This window comes from Monopterus albus, unplaced genomic scaffold (assembly GCF_001952655.1).
Source record: "Monopterus albus unplaced genomic scaffold, M_albus_1.0 scaffold59.1, whole genome shotgun sequence".
Taxonomy (NCBI): Eukaryota; Metazoa; Chordata; class Actinopteri; order Synbranchiformes; family Synbranchidae; genus Monopterus; species Monopterus albus.
Window position 1 is genome coordinate 524,467 of NW_018127939.1, and position 23,541 is coordinate 548,007.

At 39.6% G+C, this 23,541-nt stretch overlaps 1 protein-coding gene across 2 annotated transcripts in view; it reads left to right on the plus strand.

Moving 5' to 3' along the window:
* Nucleotides 1-23,541, plus strand: part of cdh13 (cadherin 13, H-cadherin (heart)) — a 403,886-nt gene that overhangs the window by 174,841 nt on the left and 205,504 nt on the right. For both annotated transcript variants that reach the window (XM_020603006.1, XM_020603005.1), the window contains exon 7: nucleotides 14,598-14,742. In XM_020603006.1, coding sequence (XP_020458662.1) covers nucleotides 14,598-14,742 — 145 coding nt within the window. The remainder of the gene's footprint in view (nucleotides 1-14,597; nucleotides 14,743-23,541) is intronic.

Here is a 23,541-nt window from a genome sequence, read left to right on the forward strand (position 1 = left end):
AAAAAAAAAAAAAAAGAAAAACACTTTTACTTAAAAGGCAAACACGTTATCCTTGCTGACGGTCAGGTCCAATTATGGAAAGGCTTGACAAACAGTATTTACTATTAATAATTACAGTAATAATGTAACTGTGATATACTGTATGACATCCAGTAGATTAATATAATAATTTGTCATAAATAATGCAAAATGAGCACACTGTGCTATATGTTGTGTCGTATTTGCTGTTTGTCACTGCCTTCCTGTAGAAGCTCAAAATATGCTGGCAGTCTATTTAAAATTAACTGTACTGTACCATTGTTCAGTCCTGAGTACAAGGAACATTTATCTTCTAAGGACAAACATAAAACATTGTGACACAAACAGCAGCAGACAAGAAAGCCTAGATTTCCATCCACCTTCCAAACAGTACGTTTAGTGCCAGACAAAAGGACATCGAATTATACCTTTTTTCCTTTTTTTTCTTTTTAATTTTGGGGGCGGGGGGCAATTTTGAACCATGATACACCAGGGAGAGCCTTTGTGACTCTTTCAGCGCCTTTCAGAAGCAGGATTATTTTTTATCTTGCCAGACAGCCAGCTAAATGGAAGATCTTTTTTTTATCATTTCCTATCTTCTCTATATTTTTAACTCAGTCACTCTTTCTCACCCTTTCATTCAGTCGTCTCCCTCCAAAGACCATCTACTAATACTGTATCTTCTTTGACATTCCAAGGGCCTCTTTTCTTTTGATGTAATGAGGAATCAGATCGGTGACTTCAGGAAAAGAGACAGAAGAAGAAATCCACACAATCCACCTCTCCAAGAGCAGCTGTGTTTACTGAAGAGCACATTGCCATTTTTTTTAAATAATGTGCCATTTTTGACACATTCATTGTGATGCCGACTAATAAGATAATCACTTTTCAAATCTATAACAGTGGCTTTAAAACTAAAATTGACTGCAATGAATACACAGTAGGTCTGGTTGTTGAAACTTGATTTACAGTACATGAAGAGTTGATGTATGCTGAGAGATAATTTTCAGTTAGTCTCCACTGATGTCTAAGATACACCTTAGTAAGTAATGTCACATATTATACAGAGGCACAAGGTCCACATTAGAAGGGGGTTGGGGTGAATGGCTAGTAGGCATGAGATGATATAATGTTTTCTCAACATGATTTGATTCCAACACAATACAGTTAAAAATACAATGACAATAGTGTATGAGTAGCAGCGGGAATGCTTGTATTTTTCCCCTTTCCTAGTACTGGTTTGATTATGTAAAGAACAACAAGATACTGTATACTGACTTACATTCTGTTAGTTATATCTTATTTACAACAAATATGAAGTCACTGGTGTATGGAGACCACATGATATACATCACTAGAGAAAACAATACAAATTGCGACATTTTTGAATTGCGATATATTGAATTTCAATATATTGTCCCATCCCTAATGGCTAGGTACTCAAAAAAACAGGACTTTGTCTCAGGAGAGCCAAGTCCGATTCCAGTGTGTGGCTTGTGTTTTTCAATAATTTTTGTTCTAATGTGATTTTTTTGCCTAAAAGTGACCAAATAGTTTTCCCCTAAACCTAACCAAGTAGTTTTGTGACAAAATGCAATGAAACCAAGATGACAGAGTTCCAGTAGCTTGCTGCCACCTAATGTGTCTATGGTTGTTTTCGTGTTGACAGAGATCTGTAAAAGTTGGTAGTGTCATGTATGAAGTTGTTAGTGTTGGCAGAAATGTTGCAATTCCTCCCATTACAGTGTAAGTGCTATGTAATCAAATGCCCCTATGGGTCATATGAAAGGGAAAGGACAAACGACCATATGGGTTATAAAGGTTGGAGGACTTGTTGCACCACGTAGTTGTTGAGCCATTCAAGTCTTGACCAAACCGGTGGGCCAGTGTTGCCATCTCTATAGAGTGCATTGGGGCTTTTGGTTTAAATGTTTTGGCTTTAATGTAATAAAGGTTCCACTTTGCAAAAAATGTAACCTTCAGCAGAAAACTTTTACCCATTCCCAGTTGGTCTTTCTATATCTCAGAGAGCTATGGTGAGAGTATGAAACATGCTTGACAGATGTGCTTCCTTTTTCACAACCTGCCTCCATGGCTTAATTTCATTGGTTTAGAATTATTCAAGTTTCTGAGGGCAGACAGAGCAGATGTGTGAAGGACTGGTGGAATAACATCCTCTTTTCCCTGTGGATGTTTCTAAGGGAAGCCGATGCCTGGAGGTCTAAGCTTTGAAATGAATAGAGTAAAAAGTGAAATTCTTTTGAGATAGTGAGGGGAAAAACATCCCTCTGTTGTTATCACATCTTGCAGTACCATAAGAAGGACTTTCAAATTTGAAAAGAAGACTGAAAGATATTTCTTCACAACTATACAGCCTGTGACACAACAATGTGCAATTAAGTTGTTTCTGTCATGTTGCCTTTGTGATTTTAACACCATGAAAATATAATGTGCTAACAGACTTCTGTGAAACAGAGTGTAATTTCCAATACACTGTGGTCTGTTTCATTATCCCTGTTTGAGCTCTAATGGTCATTGGCAACTCACCACCATGATTAGGCTGTCATGGTTTGTTCTTTTACACATATTTGATGCCTCTGCCCCACTCTGTGTTCCTCTGTTTCTGCATATTCCAAACTGATCTGGCCCATCAAACCAATTTTGCTGAAGCTGCAATGCAAACCAGGTCAGTGAGATTCACATCGATCAGATTATGTCCCCCTTTCAGTGTGCAGGGCAGAGCATTGAGAAGAGTTTAAGGGAGGGCAATCGCTCCCTCCTGGGGACTGTCTGAACTGTGTCAGGGCAGGACCGGGTATTGCAGGGTGCAGCGCAAGCTACTGATAAAGACTGAGCCACAGAGTGTTTGGGAGGTGCTGGGTGCAAGTCACCTCTGAGCTTCTGCAGAGCAGTTTCACTGGGATCTTGAAAAAAGGACAGGCAGGCACAGTCCTTTGAATTCATCTCCCCAGCAAAGGGACTTGCTACTTGAATGGCTCAGGAGGAGATGAATGTTGAGTGAATTTGAAATGAGGCAATGGCACTGGAGGCAGTGGCGACACTTCCATATGCATGACTCTGCCCTTTTTCACTGCTTCTCCTTTTACTCTTCTTATTCTTGTCTGTGTTTAAGACAGTGATAAAAGATCCCCAGCTCAGCTACCTTTTCCTTTACTTTTGCCACAATAAGCCAAGAGCGCAATTGACAGGAGCTTCAGCTCACACCTCTGGCAACATCCCTCCCCAGTAATCAACCGAGCTTCTCATCTGGGCACAAAGGCCTTTCAAGACTGAAGAATGGTAGAAGGTATGCCTGGAGGAAGAGGAGAGGATATGGAGAGAGAGGAGCACAATAATTTGAATTTAAATTGAAATAAGCTGAGTTAAACAATGGCTTATTATGGTTATTATTATTATATAGTTTTTTTTAAAGATGGCTCTCCTCGGAGTCGGGTGTTTCTTTTTAGTCTCTTTTTTGCTTATTTGTGCCATGTTAAAGCAACAGTAAATCATTGTGAGTGCAGTTTATGCAGAATATGCAGAGATTGTGAGTGACTACAGCAGCTGGTGCACATCCATATGTGCACCAGCTAGAATGGTGCGTGTTTTCCCCAACCAAAAACCATGGTTTAATAAGGATATCAGGAAAAGATGAGAGGCTTTTAAGTCAGGGGACTAAGCGGAGTACGGGAAAACTCGGTATGAACTACAGAAGTCCATCAGAGCTGCAAAAAGGGCATACTTCCAAAAACTGGAGAGCTACTATATGAATAACAACATGCGCAGTATGTGGCAGGGAATCCAGGCAGTCACAAACTACAGGAACAAATCAACAAACACAGCGCCCCAGGATGCCACCCTCCCAGACAGCCTCAACAACTTCTATGTGAGGTTTGACAGGATGAATACAGACACCCCTCAAAATTCCCCTGCGACCTGGGGCACACTGTTTTTCAGGTGACGCACACACAGGTCTTGAAGGCCCTAAAATAGGTAAACCCCCATAAGGTGGTGGGACCAGACGGTGTCCCCCCCTAGAGTGTGGGGATCAACTAGCTAGTGTGTATACAGACATCTTCAACCTGTCTTTAACCCAAGCAGTAGTTCCTCGCATTTTCAAAAAATCCATTATCATACCGGTCCCTAAGACGTCAGACACATCCACTCTGAAAGACTTCAGGCCAGTGGCGCTCACATCAGTCACCATGAAGTGCTTAGAGAAACTGGTCCTCACACACATTAACCACATGGTCCCGGACACTGTAGACCCTCTTCCAGTTTGCCTATCACCCCAATAGATCAGTGGATGATGCAGTGGCTCTGGCTTTATTCCATACCCTGAAACACCTGGACAACAGCAGACTAAGTGTTCTTTCTGGCTTTTGACTGGAGGAGAGCTGCACAAGAATTCCTATATGCCTAGACTGTCTGTTTTTGCATAAATGGCAAATAAAAATCTTGACTTTGTGGGGAGAGTTCTTTTTCTTTTGAAAAGAGAAGACTAATAAAAAGATATATATTTCACTCTGTGAAATTTATTATGCATTAACATATCAAAATTAGCATGTGCACATGGATCTTCACTGTTTAGGCAAAACAGAAAAGACTGTCCTCAACTTATCGGTATACAATATTTGTATGAAAAGGTGCTACTATCTAATTGGTACCACTGTTGGGGAGAAGCCATGGTTTAGACTTAACTCTCCCATGATTGGTCCTTCAGTCCGTCCGTCCTCCAATCGTCCTCTCTGCTCCAATGGTCGTGAACAGCGCCCTAAAAAGGGGAGGAATACCTATACTGTCCTAATTCCTGCATAGACACTCACTTCTTCCTTTGTTTCCAACTAACCGCTCCATTTTAGGCATTGCTTTCCGGTTCCAATTAAAACTGCTTTGCCTCTCTCTCTGTGTGTGTGTGTGTGTGTGTGTAATGGTTCTACCTTTGAGGTTTTCTCCTCTTCCTGGCTTCAGATCTAATAAAAACCTTAACTAATTCTATTCATATCTACTTAAACATAAAAATCACCCTAACAACTTGAGTGACTTGATATTTCAGAGTAAAGTGTGGTTGTTCTTATTTACTCAAACAGTTCAGTTCCTTATATTTCTGTCTCTTGTACAGTATGAGGTCTGACCATATAGTACAAGTAAATGATGTTTCTCAGCAGAGGTGTATCAGAGTGCACCTATGATGTAAAGGTGTGGCTCATTTCGAGGACTAGGGACATAGGCAGAATAGTAATCTGGACATTCTGTCAGGTGCCAGAGTGGCCAGTCACCTTGCGGCCTTCAAACCTACTGACCATAACATACACAACTTAGGTTAGCATTGTAGCAACTGGTGATGTGTGCCCCATGATATCTTCCAAGGCTTTCAGGACTATGACAGAAACACATTAATATAATAATGTGTTTCTTGAAGTTTAAATACTACACCTGGTGTGAATTTATGCTGTATCGTGGCTGTAGGTCACTCCCATTACTACAAATAGATATAACAGATGCATTGCATCCTTGGTAAATTGAGCAACGGAAGAAAAATATTTTACTGCCTTATAATTTGTTTTAGTTATCATTCTGAAAGGCTATCAGCAGCTACTGGAAACTTTTAAATTGGAATATTTTCTTACATGTTACTCAATGTGTGAGTCTCCATTTTAAATAAGTCAATTCACCCTAAATTTTGATACAACAATGGATCATTCCATTTATATTACTGGTTGTTTTGCAGGCCACATGCTTCACTGATGACTGGATCTTAAAGCACTTACAGGAATGTGTTTGAATTTCAACCAGATTGTGTGAATATTCTTTTCCTCACATGGAGAAAAAATGCAATGGAGCGTTGTTCTGCTGTGCTCCAGCAGCACTACAACTATGCTTGCAGTTAGACACCTTACATGGATGAGGATATACTGTTGTAGCAAAAACAATAGAAGATGTTCATTATGTAGCATCCATCTAAAATATATTTACCATTGCAGATTCACAATAATAATCATGTGAGCAACACTTGATTAATAAGTGAAACCATCACTCCCACCCCCCACCCTTGGAGAAGTGTCAGTGGTGAGATAAAATAGAGAGTTCGGTGAGATAAAATAGGTCTGTTCAAGCTTCTCCACAGGAGTGAGACTGACAACTGCAATATTAACAGACAATGTGGCCTTACTGTGAGTCATAGATGTACATTTTGTAGGCGTGGCCAAGCTAGCCAATAACACAGAGGTAACAATCACAGAATTTACCATTGCAACTCTGGCACAAGCAAGGCCCATCTTCTTCAATTTTCCCCGTCCTAAATGATTAAATGAAATCACCTGCCCTTCTTGCAGACATAGATGCAAATTTTCAACTTGAGGAAATATTTAGCTATGATACATATGTGATAGATACAAAACAGCCTTATCATTTCACTAACAGGCAAATGATGAGCCATGTGAGGAATGCAGTGCTTGGGTATGACTGAAACTCCCTCCACTAAACAACACACACACATTGTCTATGTCATCATAATTGGCTGCTCAGTCAATAACTTAGTGAATAGAATAATTAAATTTAAAGCATAGTGTACCTCTAAACAAGTTTAAACAATTCTATATACACTATATATTTTACTATTCAGTTGGAACTACTTCCTTATTTAAGTTTGACTATTAAATTCTGCAGTTGGTGGTTTCCTGGAGGTGGTAATGACTGATGACAGTGATGTGTACAGCATGTGCAGTATTACTTATACATGCTATATGTTGGCGGCTGATTTGGTCTCAGAAGACCTTATTTCATATGCTTTCACATACTAGTAGACAGTATCCCTATATTTTCTGAAAATCATGCATTCACTTTTATCATTTTAAGTCTGTCTTTCACAGACCCTATCATATGCAAACTTTCATTATGCAGAGCTCAAAGAGGAGTGGAAGGGTGCTGAGGTGAAAATCTGCACACACACCCAACCACTGAGGACTAGTGTGGATCCTTTATACACAAGGACAAAAGGAGCTATTAGAGGAGACGTATCAGTGCCAGGATGAGTGTAGAGGGAGTAAAAGTATACTGCTTTTACCAAGTGTTAGTCTTGCTTGTTTTTGGTTCTGCTCGTAGAATCAGATCTTAAATATATCATAAATTAATGAAAGGAGAAAGAAAGGCAACTGTCCCAGTTCCATGTCTCATGCTAAGATGTGCCATTCACTCACCGGCCACTTTATTAGGTACGCCTGTGCAATTGCATGCAATTCAATGCAACACTTAGGGCTTAACATCTGTGTTTATGAAGCTCAAAATGTTTCAGTTTTTGGTGAAATTGTTATAAATGTATACAGTGCCTTGCGAAAGTATTCGGCCCCCTTGAACTTTGCGACCTTTTGCCACATTTCAGGCTTCAAACATAAAGATATAAAACTGTAATTTTTTGTGAAGAATCAACAACAAGTGGGACACAATCATGAAGTGGAACGAAATTTATTGGATATGTCAAACTTTTTTAACAAATAAAAAACTGAAAAATTGGCCGTGCAAAATTATTCAGCCCCCTTAAGTTAATACTTTGTAGCGCCACCTTTTGCTGCGATTACAGCTGTAAGTCACTTGGGGTATGTCTCTATCAGTTTTGCACATCGAGAGACGGAAATTTTTGCCCATTCCTCCTTGCAAAACAGCTCGAGCTCAGTGAGGTTGGATAGAGAGCGTTTGTGAACAGCAGTTTTCAGTTCTTTCCACAGATTCTCAATTGGATTCAGGTCTGGACTTTGACTTGGCCATTCTAACACCTGGATATGTTTATTTGTGAACCATTCCATTGTAGATTTTGCTTTATGTTTTGGATCATTGTCTTGTTGGAAGACAAATCTCCGTCCCAGTCTCAGGTCTTTTGCAGACTCCATCAGGTTTCCTTCCAGAATGGTCCTGTATTTGGCTCCATCCATCTTCCCATCAATTTGAACCATCTTCCCTGTCCCTGCTGAAGAAAAGCAGGCCCAAACCATGATGCTGCCACCACCATGTTTGACAGTGGGGATGGTGTGTTCAGGGTGATGAGCTGTGTTGCTTTTACGCCAAACATAACGTTTTGCATTGTTGCCAAAAAGTTCGATTTTGGTTTCATCTGACCAGAGCACCTTCTTCCACATGTTTGGTGTGTCTCCCAGGTGGCTTGTGGCAAACTTTAAACGACACTTTTTATGGATATCTTTAAGAAATGGCTTTCTTCTTGCCACTCTTCCATAAAGGCCAGATTTGTGCAGTATACGACTGATTGTTGTCCTATGGACAGAGTCTCCCACCTCAGCTGTAGATCTCTGCAGTTCATCCAGAGTGATCATGGGCCTCTTGGCTGCATCTCTGATCAGTCTTCTCCTTGTGTGAGCTGAAAGTTTAGAGGGACGGCCAGGTCTTGGTAGATTTGCAGTGGTCTGATACTCCTTCCATTTTCCATTTCAATATTATCGCTTGCACAGTGCTCCTTGGGATGTTTAAAGCTTGGGAAATCTTTTTGTATCCAAATCCGGCTTTAAACTTCTCCACAACAGTATCTCGGACCTGCCTGGTGTTCCTTGTTCTTCATGATGCTCTCTGTGCTTTAAACGGACCTCTGAGACTATCACAGTGCAGGTGCATTTATATGGAGACTTGATTCCACACAGGTGGATTCTATTTATCATCATTAGTCATTTAGGTCAACATTGGATCATTCAGAGATCCTCACTGAACTTCTGGAGAGAGTTTGCTGCACTGAAAGTAAAGGGGCTGAATAATTTTGCACGGCCAATTTTTCAGTTTTTTATTTGTTAAAAAAGTTTGAAATATCCAATAAATTTTGTTCCACTTCATGATTGTGTCCCACTTGTTGTTGATTCTTCACAAAAAATTACAGTTTTATATCTTTATGTTTGAAGCCTGAAATGTGGCAAAAGGTCGCAAAGTTCAAGGGGGCCGAATACTTTCGCAAGGCACTGTAAATTCAATTATATGTTTATTATTGAAGTCACAGTTAAAGGTGGTATTCTATTGGACTACATTATATTCAGAGGTGTTCCTAATATTCTCACCTTGTCATCTACAGTATGTAGCTGGGGAGGACAAAAATAGAGGGACATCTCTAAATATAATGTAGTCCAGTACAACAGCTCTTGGAGGGATCTACAAGAAGAACACATTATTGCGAACAGGGAAAAGGTGCAGCCTATCAAAAGTGATGATTTTTCACAGCCGACAAGTTCAGTCATATTTAATCAAAAGGAAGTTCTATGTCAACAGTGTCCAGAAGCGCAGTTGACTGCTCTGGGCTCAGAGGCATCTGGGACGGACCATCACACAGTGGAAACATGTACTGTGGTTAGATGAATTGGTATTTCAGGTCTGTATTGGAAGGAATGGACGCAGTGTACTCCGGACCAAAGATGAAGAGGACCTTCCAGACTGTTAGCAGCAACAAATCCAAAAGCCAGGGTCTGTCATGGTCTGGTGTTGTGTCAGTGCCCTTGGTAAAGGTCACTTACATTTCTGTGATGGCTCCATTAATGCTGAAATATACTGAGAGATTTTGGAGCAACACAAGCTGCCTTCAAGACGACATCTTTTCCATGGATGCCCATGCATATTTCAACAAGACAATGCAAAGCCCCATACTGCACACATTACCAAGGCCTGGCTGTGGAGGAAAGAGGTGCAAGTGTTGGACTGGCCTGCCTGTAGTCCCAGCCTGTCTGCAGTAGAGAATGTGTGGCACATTTCAAAAAGGAAATTGCATCAATGATGACCCAGGTCTATTGCACACCTTAAGATTTGATTGCAGGAAGAATGGGACAGAATGACACCTGACACACTTGGTGTCCTCAGTTTCTAAATGCATTTTAAGTGTTGCGAAAAGGAACAGCAACATCACACTGTCGTAAATGTTTTACTGTGCCAACTTTCTTGGAATGTGTTGCAGGCATCAGAATTGAAGTGAGTGTTTATTTTGAACAAAGAATAAAATTGATGAGGTATCACATCACGTAATGTGCTGCTATATTGTTTTCAATGTAATACAGGACAAAGCTGATTTACAGAGCACTGTTTTCAGTTTTAGTTTTGATTTTACATGCCATCCCAACTTTTTCAGATTTGGGGTTGTAAATGTTTTAGAGTTGGAGCACTTCCAAGGCTTGAGTGGGCATGAAACTCTGGTTCAAATTATCAGTACAAAAGCCTAAACACTGGGGTTTTATTCAACATTATGTTGTTTGAATATTGAAGAAAGAAAGAACATGTCTGTGTGCAGTCCTTCTCTTTCAGATGGTTAGAAAAATCCAAATACAAGCTACACCTTATATAAGGTCAATTTCTGACTATGCATCAGTCTTGGATGAATAGCAACTATAGCACTGATTTTAAGAAAAGAAAAGAAAAAAAGTATTTTTTTAAAATTGGCTACATCTCTGATCCACCCTTCCACAGTACTGGCTGCTGAGGTTTGTGGATATTGTAATATTTAGTTGAAACAAGTTCACTAAAACAGATGATTGTTGTTATCACATTACCTGAGAGTCAAAACTCAATCCAATTCACCTTATATCCTAGTGTAGTGTAATGTTTTTGCATGCAATTTTTTTCATGTTTTCAGTGTGAATACCCAAAATACTGTACAGTATGTTGTATGGAAGTGATGACATTTATTATTATTAGATAGTATTCAGTATAATTCAAACAAAGCCATGCAAATTCAATGCAAAGTCAATTGCTCATGCTTGTCTTTAAAGGAGCACACCATTTTCTTTGCTTTGTGACAGAATATGTTTTTGATACAAATGAGAGCAGGTTTTTGCTCCATTATTTGTATAGATGATCTCACACTAGGCACCTTTTGTTCTTATTACAGGTTAGACATGCAGAGAAAAAAGCTGAATGTGAGCATGTGTTAATGTGTAAGTGAGCAAAGATGTATACATTTGCTTGTTGGGACAGGACAGTTATTTATTTATTTATTTTGCTACGCAGATTCTTCTATGCTTGTTATAGCCATATAGTATGTCTTTTAGCATTTATGTGTGTGTGTGTGTGTGTGTGAGCAGTTCATTGCATAGGATGCAAACACATGCTGGGTTGAGAACACCATTAGTTGAGAGTCAGCGCTTCTGCAGCATAGAGACCGAAGGGAAAATGGCCCCGCTCATGAAAAGCCTCTCATGGTATAGTCTCAAGGCGTTGAGAGAGAAAAGGAGGTTGCAGTGATATATGAAACCATTAGGCTTCTAACACACTTAGTTCAGCTGCATGTGCGCCATTACTGCCATTACACTATAAGCTCCAGACTCCATGGAGATGAAGAGATAGGATGACAAAGGAAGAGGAAGACAAAAGGTCTGAGATAGTGGGAGAGGAGTGGGATGACCTGTGTGATAGAGACGTTGTATGATGTCATGCATTACTGATAGGAAAAGGAAAGGCTGGTAATGTGATGGCCCAGATAAAGGAGGAACTTTTCCCGCTCACTCGCTCTTTCTCAGATGAACCTCCACAGTACTGCTTGAGTGCTAATAAATGAAGTGATCTCTTTAGCCAACGATTAAGACTGAAATGGAGGTAATGTCATTACATCAGGTGTCTTTATAGGATATACAGTAGATTGCTGACTTCATAGGGCGCGGCCTCAACTGCAGATAGGATTGCTTTGTGTCAGTCAGCACTAGCAACATCCACCCTAATATGTGTCCAGTCACAAGCACTCTGATGTGCAGTTTTGAATAATGTGCATGTGGTATTTTTCCTGGTCAACAGCCTCTATTAATTCATTGTACCCAAATGTGCTGCATATCACACTCAAAAAGTGATACCACATTCTTTCTGAGGCATGGATTGGTACTCTATGGTCTCAGTAAACAAAAAGGAACAGTGCTGAGAAAACCTTTCTTAAAAACCATATGGTTTCATTTGGAAGGAAGCCATTTAAATTAAATTAACATTATTAATGAATTCAGGTAGAAAATATGTTTTGAATGCTCCCACTGATGATCAGGAAAGCACTCTGCATGAAGTGGAGCTGCAGAGCTGCAGCTTTTTTTTCCATGCTTCCACTGCGTTTTGGCATCTGACCAGCCACTTGCCTAGGGCAAGTGAAGCTCAGCAAGAGAAACAAGTGTGTTGTGTTGAACCTGAAACTATTTCTGTCTCCACTGTAGAGGAAATTGTGGAAATTATATGAAATCCATTATGAAGCATTTATAAATCAAGTGTAATGTTAATCAAAAGCTGCTTTTCATCTTTGATTCTGATTAAACTATTATTAAGACTCCTACAGTAGAGAGAAGAAAGTCTTCCTCTGACCTGTGTGTTCAGTGTTACTGTCTCGCTGGCATCTTTGTTAAGAGTTTGATAAAGGAAATCTAAGGCTACAGTTTTCTCTACACAAGGATGTTATATCTACATGTTTTGATAGCAAGACTATAAATAGGAAGTGCTCTTGTTTTACTTTGCTGATGACTGATTTTTGAATGCACTGAGCCCTTTCATGAAAATCTAATCTCGTGTTCTTGACTTGATTATTTTAATTTTTCCATAACACTACCTAAAAATTGTGGCAACAATGCCACAACAACATTGCAAGTACTATGAGTCAGTTATTAATACAGAGAATATCTTTAGCTCTATGTACATGTCTGTTTATATCTTTAGGCAAGGTGACCGTGCGCCTCCAGGGATGGTCATGTCAGTCAGCCATTTCACGTCAGGACAGCTCTTGGGTGGACTGGCATGAAACTTTGTACAGACATCCATCGTCCCTAGAGGGTGAATCCTGTTGAGTTCAGTGACCCCCTGACTTTTCCACTAGCGCCATCATAACATTTATGGTTTTCAGTAAAATGTCTCAACTACTATTGGATTGATTGCCATGAAATTTGGTTCAGACATTCATGTACCGCTCAGGCTGAACTGCAATAACTTTTAATAACTTGTTATAACTAGTGCTGATTTCCATCAGTGTCAACACATTACAATTTTATTTTGTCAAATACTTGTAACAACACACCCAACAATCTTAGCTGTACTTTGTGTTTAATCCAGGTTAGCTCCACTAAGATGGTAAATATTATGTCCTGTAATAGTAAAAAAATCCATTAATCAGTTTGTCATTTCTGCTAAAATGACATTTATCCTTGTTAAGCAAAGTCTTTGAAATGTTCTAGTGTGTCAGAGTTCACTTATATTGTATTAGAGACTTGTGACTTGTACTTTTAAGTTAAGTTATATTTGCCACCTTACACAACACAATAATGAACTACTGTTTTTTTTTCTTTCAAGATGAATGTGTTAATGCTATATTTGCATTTAAGTAGTATAGTACAGACAGGTTAAAAAATAAGATGGGCTGACCAAATAATCCCATTCTGGATTAACTGTTGCTCGTTTGCTGAATGGATATTATGCATATCTAAGATGGTGTGGTCCCCTATGTGAGCAGGGAGGATGACTAGGGATACTGCAGAGTAGGGAGAGGCAGAATGCATAAACATGTGAAGGGGGCCAATGAAAGATGGAGTGAAAGAGGTAGAGATGAGCCATTTTGACAGACGATCTGTATAATCCATATACTGTGCATGTACCTGTAAGTGCCTTTAAAGGAATCCTGACAGTCATAAGAACACAATATTGTCAAGTTTAATGGGGAGTAAGTAATCTTTCAACCCAGTCTCAAAGCAAAATGTATAAGAGCTACACTGATCCACAATGCAAAATGTACCAGTTAATTAAATTAAGCCTCCTGTGTGTGTGTGTGTGTGTGTGTGTGTACACTGACCATATTCCAGCCCAGTTGTGACATGGTAACATCTTTCTGGCAGCAAAAATGAAAGAAAATGGTTAACTTTAGTCACAGAAACTACATGGTTAAAGTTAAGAAAAGAACCTGGGTTGGGTCAAAACACTCAAATTGAAAAACACTCACATGAAAAAAAAAAACTTTAATGGACACTAACTGTTATCTTACTGATCCACACTCCAGTCCAGTGCTGCCATGTCGTTGTTTGCCAACTGCCATAAAACGAAAGAAGAGGAACCCAAAGGAGGACATTAGGCTGCATTACAAAAAAATGTTGCCAAAATTTTACAGGTGTTGTGACACTACATTTTCCACTATGAACCAACATAGCTATGTTACATTTTCATGTGAGACTTGGCTGAATTTTTATGCAAAATAGCACCAATGTATACTGTAGATGTTCAGGCTGAGTTATTGGCATGGCTAGTGTTAAAACCCAAACTGTTCTGTAACAACAAATATTAATAAACTAAATCGGTAGGTACTTTAAAGGTCAGGAACCAATAATTTCATTACTGTAAACCAGAATAATTGCCAACCACTGAAAATAAAGCAACTGTGTTAATCTGTCTTAAGACAAATGTTGCAAATAAAGCTAGTCCATTTTTAACCATGGCTGTTTTTTCAGGACTGGTGGGATGTGTTTGTAGCAGGATGCACACTGGCAGAATTTGAACCAGCCACCTACAGTGTTATGGAGATAATCATAAATAAAAGTTAAACATCCAGAACACTACTGTCATTTTGGAGAATAAACTCTTTCATCTTTTCATCCCCACAGCTTGAAGTATCAACAACAGACTTCACTGGAAATGTTGTCGATGGACCGACCTTACTACAGATCACTGTCATTGACCAAAATGACAACCGCCCCATCTTCAGAGAGACACGCTACACAGGAGAGGTGCTCGAGGGGTCCCCTACAGGTAAATGGCATTGTTATACTGAATGACTCTGGAGAGAACTGGGCTCTTATTGGACTTAGCTGAGCAGCAATATCACATGCACTATGATTACTGCACTTGAGTTGCCCCATGATCTGAGGTGGGGTGAGGTGGTGTTGATGATAGTTACATTTGTGTCCTGACCTGGGTGGTTTCAATGTGTATAGGTGAAGATAGAGTCAAACACTTATTGCACATCTTAGCAATGAAATCACTTGAAGTCCAGCATCTTTAATGAAAGCAGATTTTACAAGATCTCATCACTTACATTATAATTTTATATATTTCAGTGATATCACAAAAAAATGTGGTAGTTTGAAACACAGGAATACTGTATTCACTGCTACCTCCCCTTCACTCCCCCACATGTCCTTTACAGAAGCACTACTATAAAAGGGGCTGAAGGCAACATAAGGGCTGAATCTCAAAGTCCTCCCTAAGGTCTTAGGGCAGAGACACACCAAGCCGATGGTCGGCCAAAGATGAACGTCTGTCAGAGCTTGTCCTCCTGGTGTGTCCCACACTGCTGGCACTAGTCAGTCCCTGTCAGTGGTTTTTGGGCCAATTTCACACGTTGAATTGGCATCAGTGGTCGGGCCTCACTGGTGAGAGAGGCCACTCTGATTGGCTGTTGAGCTTAGTGAATCAAGGCACGAGAAGAGAACAGTTAAGGAAAGTTCTTCAGCCTCTCGCTGTAGTATCCATGATTTCACCCATTTAGAGCAGTTTCAGTTTGTTTTTCACCTCCACAAACTCCTTTATTCTTCCATAACCAAAAGACCAAGGGCAGAGAATGGCAATGTCATTTAGAACTTCTTATCAAGCATATTCACAATTAGAAGTAGATATAACTAGCTGTTTTGAATGAGCTGGTTTGTTTATAGCTTATACTTCAATATTCTAGCTCTTTTTTCCTTTTCTGAATGGCAAATACAGATACCACTAACTGCTGGTAGGGGGAGTTATTTCTGTCATGCAGGCGCAAAACGTACGTGCTAGTTGGCTGTTTGTTATAATAACTACCAATTCAGCATCTGAACTGATAGTTTTTATAATTTACAAGCAACAAAGCGGGTGATACTAAAACAGTCACTAGCATTTATGTAGAGCTGTGATTTATATTCCACAGACGAGCAGCTATCATCCTGTGTGTGTTTAAAAACTATTCTCTTTTCCAGTGAATGTGTAATGGTGGCATATAGATCCATGAAAAGGAGAGGAAAAACTCAGAGCATCATGCCCCCCCCCAGCAGCCTAGGCCTATAGCAGCATAACTAAGGGAAGGCTCAGGGTCACCTGATCCAGCCCTAACTATACGCTTTATCAAAAAGGAACATCTTAAGTCTAATCTTAAGGGTAGAGAGGGTGTTTGCTTCTCGAACTGAGGCTGGCAGTTGGTTCCATAGGAGAAGAGCTTGATAGGTAAAGGCTCTGCCTCCCATTCTGCTTCTGTGGACTCTAGGAACCACAAGTAAACCTGCACTCTGAGAGCAAAGTGTCAGGATCGGCACGTGATGCAGCCGAATATGTTGTGGGTGAACTCAATTAAATGGCCAGACGAGGATATGTGCAACAAAACCGTCTCTTTAATAAGAGCATTAACACTGAACAGAAAAACAAGACAAGACACTGTAACACAAAACGCACTTACGGGTTGGTATAACAGTCCAAGGTCAGAGCCAGCAAACACATACAGCAAAGGAATCCAAAATGCATTGTCCAAAGGGAAGTTTGATAAATCATACACAGTACGCAGTCCGAAGTTAGAGGGTAAGGCAGAACAGAATTATCAAAGTACACGATCCAGGTCAAACACAGGAAATACCAAAACCAAAACCAAAAAAATGCTGGAGAGTCAGAGCTGGAATCTAGAACAATCTGGCAGCGTCCTGGTGGGAGGACGCTGCCTAAATAGAGGTGAAAACAGGTGCAAACAATAAGGAGCAGGTGAAACTAATGTGAGTGATGATGAAAGTAAAAAGACTGAAAGTGTGGTGAAGCAAAACTTGCCGCCCATTCTGCTTCTGTGTACTCTAGGAACCACAAGTAAACCTGCACTCTGAGAGTGAAGTGCTCTGTTAGGATGATAAGGCTCTACGAGGTCTTTAAGATACGATGGAGCCTTGTCATTAAGGGCTTTGTATGTTAGGAGAAGGATTTTAAATTCTATTCTGAATTTTACAGGGAGCCAGTGGAGAGAAGCTAATATGGGAGAGATATGATCTCTCTTGCTAGTTCCTGTCAGTACTCTGGCTGCAGCATTTTGGATTAACTGGAGGCTTTTTAGGGAATTATTGGGACATCCTGATAGTAAAGAGTTACAGTAGTCCAGCCTGGAAGTAACAAATGCATAGACCAGTTTTATAGCATCACTTTGAAACAGGATGCTCCTGATTTTTGCAATATTGCACTGGTGAAAGAAGGCAGATCTAGAGACTTGGTTTATGTGTGATTTAAAGGACATATTCTGATCAAAGATGACTCCAAGGTTCCTCACAGTAGTACTGGAGGCAAGAGCTATGTCATCTAAAGTAACTATATGATTAGACAGCAGATTTCTAAGGTTTTCAGGCCCAAGCACAATAACTTCAGTTTTGTCAGAGTTTAGAAGTAAGAAGTTACAGGTCATCCAGGCCTTTATGTCTTTAAGACATGCTTGAAGTTTGACCAGCTGATCTGATTCATTTGGCTTCATAGACAAATATAACTGAGTATCATCTGCATAGCAATGAAAATTTATGTTGTGCTTCCTGATAATATTGCCTAAATGGAGCATGTATAGAGTGGAGAGAATTGGACCTAACACAGAGCCCTGTGGAACGCCGTGACTAACTTCAGTTTGTCTGTGTGGAAGATTTATCATTAACATGAACAAATTGGAATCTTTCTAGTAAGTAAGATTTGAACCAACTTAATGCGGCTCCTTTAATCCCAATAACATGTTCAAGTCTCTGTAGTAAGATGCTGTGATCAATGGTGGTATCAGGTTTATTGATCTGCAGTGGAAAATTCACAAGATACCCAGCAATAATTCAAATTATAAGCATATATGCTACTTAAAACTAGCTCCGCCTTTATCGCATTAAATGTATAATAATACATCAGTAATTATAATCAAATCATATGATTTACATTAATGTGAAATGTGCCATTTTGCATAATGAATACTTTTACTTTTAGTACTTTAAGTATATTTTGATGCTAATAGTTTTATACTTTTACTTAAGTAACATTTTCAGTACAGGGCTTTTACTTGTAACAGTATTTTTACACTATTGTATTGTTACTTTTACTTAATAAGTAAGGGATCTGAGTACTGCTTCCACCACTGAAAAACAGGGAGCACATGATCATTTTAGGTATTTACCTAAAATGTGTGTGTGTGTGTACCTTGACCATATTCCAGAACAGACATTTTGATATTTGTCCAGGTGTCTATTTTTTGCAAAAAGCCAATAGAAATTGAACCACGTTAAACCACAAATGTGACTGGTTGCATTGCATTTCGTCATCCATGTCTCTCAGTGGCCTGAGAAAGAAAATAATTCCTTCTCCTCTGTCTTCTCTCTTGTCTGCGTTGCAGTAATTTGAGTAAGAGTAACTTCTGTTCAACATGTATTAGCTCCAACTCCAATATGACCCACTCAGTTTCAGTCGCCATTGTTTGTAGTTCACCAACAAACTAAACACAGATATGAAGAAACTCCACACAGTGGCATTGAAACCCCACCGTCAAGGAGTGCTTTGTTGGTGTAATTGCAGAGCGATACAGACAAGCACACAAGTATAAATGCCCACAGTGGTGTAGGTCACTTGTGTAGCCTACAGTATAGGCTGTGTTTAGATTCAACAACCATAAATTAGGCTTTAGGTTTAGGCAAGTAATTATGCTTAAGGTTAGGGTTAGCTTCCAGGAAATGAATAAGTCCATTTAAAGATCCCCTTAAGTGACAAAAACAAGGATATGTGTGGGTGTTTTGACTATACAGCCTTTAAAGTATGGATAATTATGATTCAAATATATTGTTGTTGTTTTTTTTATTCTGTCAATGTACAGCTGTGGTGTGAATGACTGTCCTCCACTATACAGTGGTTAATTATGCCTTGATGCTTGGGTGAGAACTGTGGAGGCGGTCACATCCTGGCCAAACTGTTGCTGTTCACTGCCAGGTTCAGTTTGGCTCTTATTGTTAAATTATTTCCTGTACTGGTCTAAGGATGTGGATTTGATGTTTGTTGCACCTACAGCACATTAAAAATGATTTCTAACATGGTGAGGCTTTGTAGCTGCTCTGAACAGTACTGCTTTTAGAAAAAGGGAAGATGTGGCATTGTTACCACTTTTTTACCACACTTGCTTGTTGGTTTTTTTTATGCAGTCATACAGTTTCTAACTGCCATGGCTGCACCACATGGTGCTGATGACAAAATTAACAAATATCAGTTGCTTCACCCTTGTGTTCCAGCTGTTCACCTTGAACTGCTTTCCATGGATTCACTGAAGAAGTGCCCTTTAAGCCTGCCTCTTGAGTGTCTTAAGGGAAAACATGTTGTAGTGCAGTGATTGTTTGGAGAATGTGGTCCACAGCCTTAGAATGCACAGACGGTAAAATAACTGTGCCTAAAATCAAAACTTGTGCACTGCATGTTCTGCAGTGCCTCTCACTATGTTTGTTCCCACATCATTAGCACAAAGAGCCGACAGACAAAAACCTTAATCACCAACATGCTTCACAGATAAGAGCGATCAGTCATCAGACAGGAAGAGGAAAGACATAGAAACACACACACACACACACACACACACACAGAGCTTCCCATGGAGACATTCTGAGCAGTTGTCAACTTCATGCTGAACTTGTGTTATGAATTGGTAATACAGACAATATCCTATGCCATGTTGTGCACTGGGTAAGTATGCCATTACTTCCTATACAGAACAAGATAATAGTGTGACTATCTTGCACATCTTCTTAGAATAATGTAGTCAAATGCGCGCTTTTTGATGGTTTGATCCAACAGTAAAAAGCCTGAAATAATTATTAGAGGTCCTACTGAGAAGAAGTAATATCAAGAAAAAGACCAAGTGATTGGATTGCCTATTACTTTTTGTGTGTGTGTGTGTGTGTGTGTGTGTGTGTGTGTGTGTGTGTGTTTGTGTGCACTCCTGACCTGATACTGCATAAAGAGTGTTCTTTATCTACATTTTGGCTTGCCTGCACACACAACATAAAGTCTCTATGTGTAAATGGTTAACTAGTCAGTGTGTGTATTTATGTATACATGCCTGTGTGTTTACAGTAGCGGTACCACTGAGGAAATTAGCCACCTCAGAGCGAGTCAGAAAGGTGGCAAATCCACAGCATGAGAATCCCTTTTTGGATTGGTTCTGGTAAGGATAAGAAATCCCAGAACACCTGAATCATCATACAGTACTATAGTAGTTTTAAGCTCTGACTCTATTTAGTAAAATAGTTAACTCTGACTTTTGCAAGCTCAGCACCAAAAAGAAAAAAACATCACATGTTTACATTACTGAGTTAGAGCTGAGACCTTCTTGCAACTTGGCCTGATAAAATTTAATTTGGTTTTAAATACATTAATACCTAGTATATACTGCATTTTTCTCATCATATACACACACATAGAGTATAAACCTCAGTAAATGTTTTCATAACCCAGAACTCCCGGTGAACTGCTATTTCCGGAGTGAATTATAGCCTGGTTGAATAAATTAAAGTGAGCAAAACAAACTGAATTTTGATTTGATATTTTCAGTATGGTGTGATCTGACAGCTTGATTAAATTGAGTTCAGAGACACGACGAAGGATGCAGGACTGTGTGATTCTTGCATATGTCTGGAAATCTGTTTGCTAAAAAGCCTGCTTAGCCCACATGTCAGTTCAACATCAATGCCATACTGACATCTGCCATATTTATAGTTGTGAACTATAGTCATGGTGATTGTAGTCAGTCAGTTTGGTCATGTTACCAGAGAATAAAATCTGAAAGCAATTATTATTATTTTTTACCACTTACAAGCTGTTTTTAGATTTAAACAGTTGCCTGCTGCAATCCAAAACAAGCTATGAAATCAAAGAGAGTGAACCAGAACAGTAAAGCTGTGTGTCATAAAACCAAAACACTAACCTGAAAGAAACCTTAAAGCTCTGCAGAGTTGTTGTGAAACTACAGAATCAAGTATATTCTGTGGGTTCATCACTAGGCGGCACAGAAGTGCAGTGGTTAGCGTTGATGTCTCACAGTAAGAAGGTTCTGAGTTTGAGCCCCGACCGACCCGGGGTCTTTCTGTGTGGAGTTTGGATGTTCTCTCTGTGTCTGTGTGGGTTCTCTCTGGGTACTCCAGCTTCCTCCCACAGTCCAAAGACATGCAGCTTAGGTTGACTGGATAAGCATGGATGGACAAGCAGTATAGATAAAGGATGGAGAATTCATCACTATAACTTATGCCTCTCACATTCAAGTATCACTATCTATAAAGGTATATTACACATAGAGCTGACCTTATTGTGCTTGGAATATATAGAATTTCTTCTAGCAGCAATGTTTGAAAAATATAGGCACATTTACATTTTGTGCCTGTTTGTCTAAACTTGTCTTTAAAAAAAAAAATTTCATAAGATACTGAATGCATAAAAATAAATCCTTGGAAAGCAAGTCCGCTAAAGACACGAGAAGCATATGTGAGCATAACCCAGCAGAGTTGGGTTTGATGTAAGGGCTGCACACCACAGATAAACAAATGATCCACCCCAAACAAAACAAATAAAATCACAATTTACAAATCAGTGTGTGAAAAAAAGCTGTCTTCTCACATTTAAAAGGGTTAGAAGGCCAAACTATGCTGAGAGGTCAGCAAAATGAATTGTTCATCTCTGAACTTTTGACTTGACTTTTACACACAACAGGCTTTATCACTGAGCTACAAAACCTTTAACCTCCAGCATCAGTGCTGTCTTCTAAATATCTGTACAGCCCTGTAAGTAATGTGAGTGTACAAATAAAGTTATACTGTATGATCCTGTGTATGCCCATATGCTGTGTATTGCCTGCGTTCATGTGCTTTTTTTGTAAGTCAGTATGTGTGCATGTGCACTTCCATAATGCATGAGCTGCAGCACAGTGTGTTTGTGTGTTACACAGTAGTGGCTGGGCAGCAGGGGAAGCTGTAGGGGAGAATGTCACAGTGCTCTGACATTTCTGTCCAAACCGATAACAAAGGCAGCCAAAGCTGAGGTCTCCTGGCAAGCCCTCTCCTTCCTGCCTGTTTACTCCATGCCTCTTTGTTTTTTTTCCCCTCTATTCTCTTTTATATATCTCTCTCACTTTGCCTTCATGCCCTGCCCTCCCTTGGGCTTTGTGCACACAAAATTCCACTCTATCTTTCACCCTGCTCACCCATATTTGTTGTTTCACTGTTCTCTCCATCTTTGCCTGGTTTACAAACACGTTAGAACTACTGATATTGACTGACCTGCCTTTGCCCCACTTCACTAAGGGTTTTTGGATTTTGTTTTGATGGGATCATAACTTTTTCAAGTTTGGATAAGTCCAGTGGTGATTTGCAATGATATCAATGTTTTGCTGACATTTTGTATTTACTTCCCGGACTGATATCATGAACAAGAATTTTTGATTGTAGGATACAGCTAGTGTTATTCTATAATTTCTTATTGTCAACACATGCCACAAAAAGACCAAAAAACAACACTTTAATTGGTGGGTTAATAAACATTTTGTGTTCTAGTGTAGCAGTAATGTGTGAGATGAACTCAAAATACTACCCATGTTCATTTTATGTGTTGTAATGGTGGGATTTTCACACTAATGCTTTTTCAACAGCAAAATAAATTGAATATATAATGTGTGAACAGTTGCTAACTCAAACACTTTAGTTTGTTTTTTGGTTACTAAAGATGATATTTACTAAGATTTTTAGGCCCGTCTTTTGACATTTAAGAGTAAAATTCATATTTACTAATGAGACATAGTGGGGTTATTATGATTCTGTCCCGCCTGTTTCCATTCTCATGCTTTTATTTTGACATTACTTCCTGTTTTTGTTTCACTTCAGTTTTGGACTTTTTACTTTAATCAGCACTCATTGTTTTCACCTGCTTATGATTGTTTGCAGCTGACTCCCACCGGGTAGCCACCAGATTGTTCTCTCACCCCCATGCAGACTTTCCAGCATTCTTGTTTTTGTGATTCCTGTTGTGACTTCGGATTGTTTTTTGACCACTGATTCTGCCTTGCCCTCCTGCTTCGGACTGCTTTCTATGTATGGATTCTCAGACTTCTCTCTCTGACTTCTCATTTGTGGATTCCTCGGCTGTGTAAATTTGCTGGCTCTGACCCTGGACCGTATTCTCGACATGTGTGTTTCATGATTTACGTAGTACTCTGTATCGTTTCGTTGGCCGTGCTCTCATTAAAGAGACAGTGTTTTACTTATCCTCGTCTGGCAATTTAATTGAGTTCACCCCTCGACATTATCGGCAGCTTCACGTGCCAATTCCTGACAGGGGTTTTGTTCTGGAAAAAAAGAAGAAATGCAGCACCGCTGGAATTTGTGCATGTTGTCTTATGCAATACATATTTTAAGACATTCCCACTCAGGGATGCAAAATGAAGAGAAAATTAAAATTTAGACAAATACCATCAGTGCCGAATTTACCACACTGCAACATAGGAAACTCATTCATTCATTTTCTACCGTTTGTTCCCTGAGCGGGGTCACGGGGGGGGGGGCGGAGCCC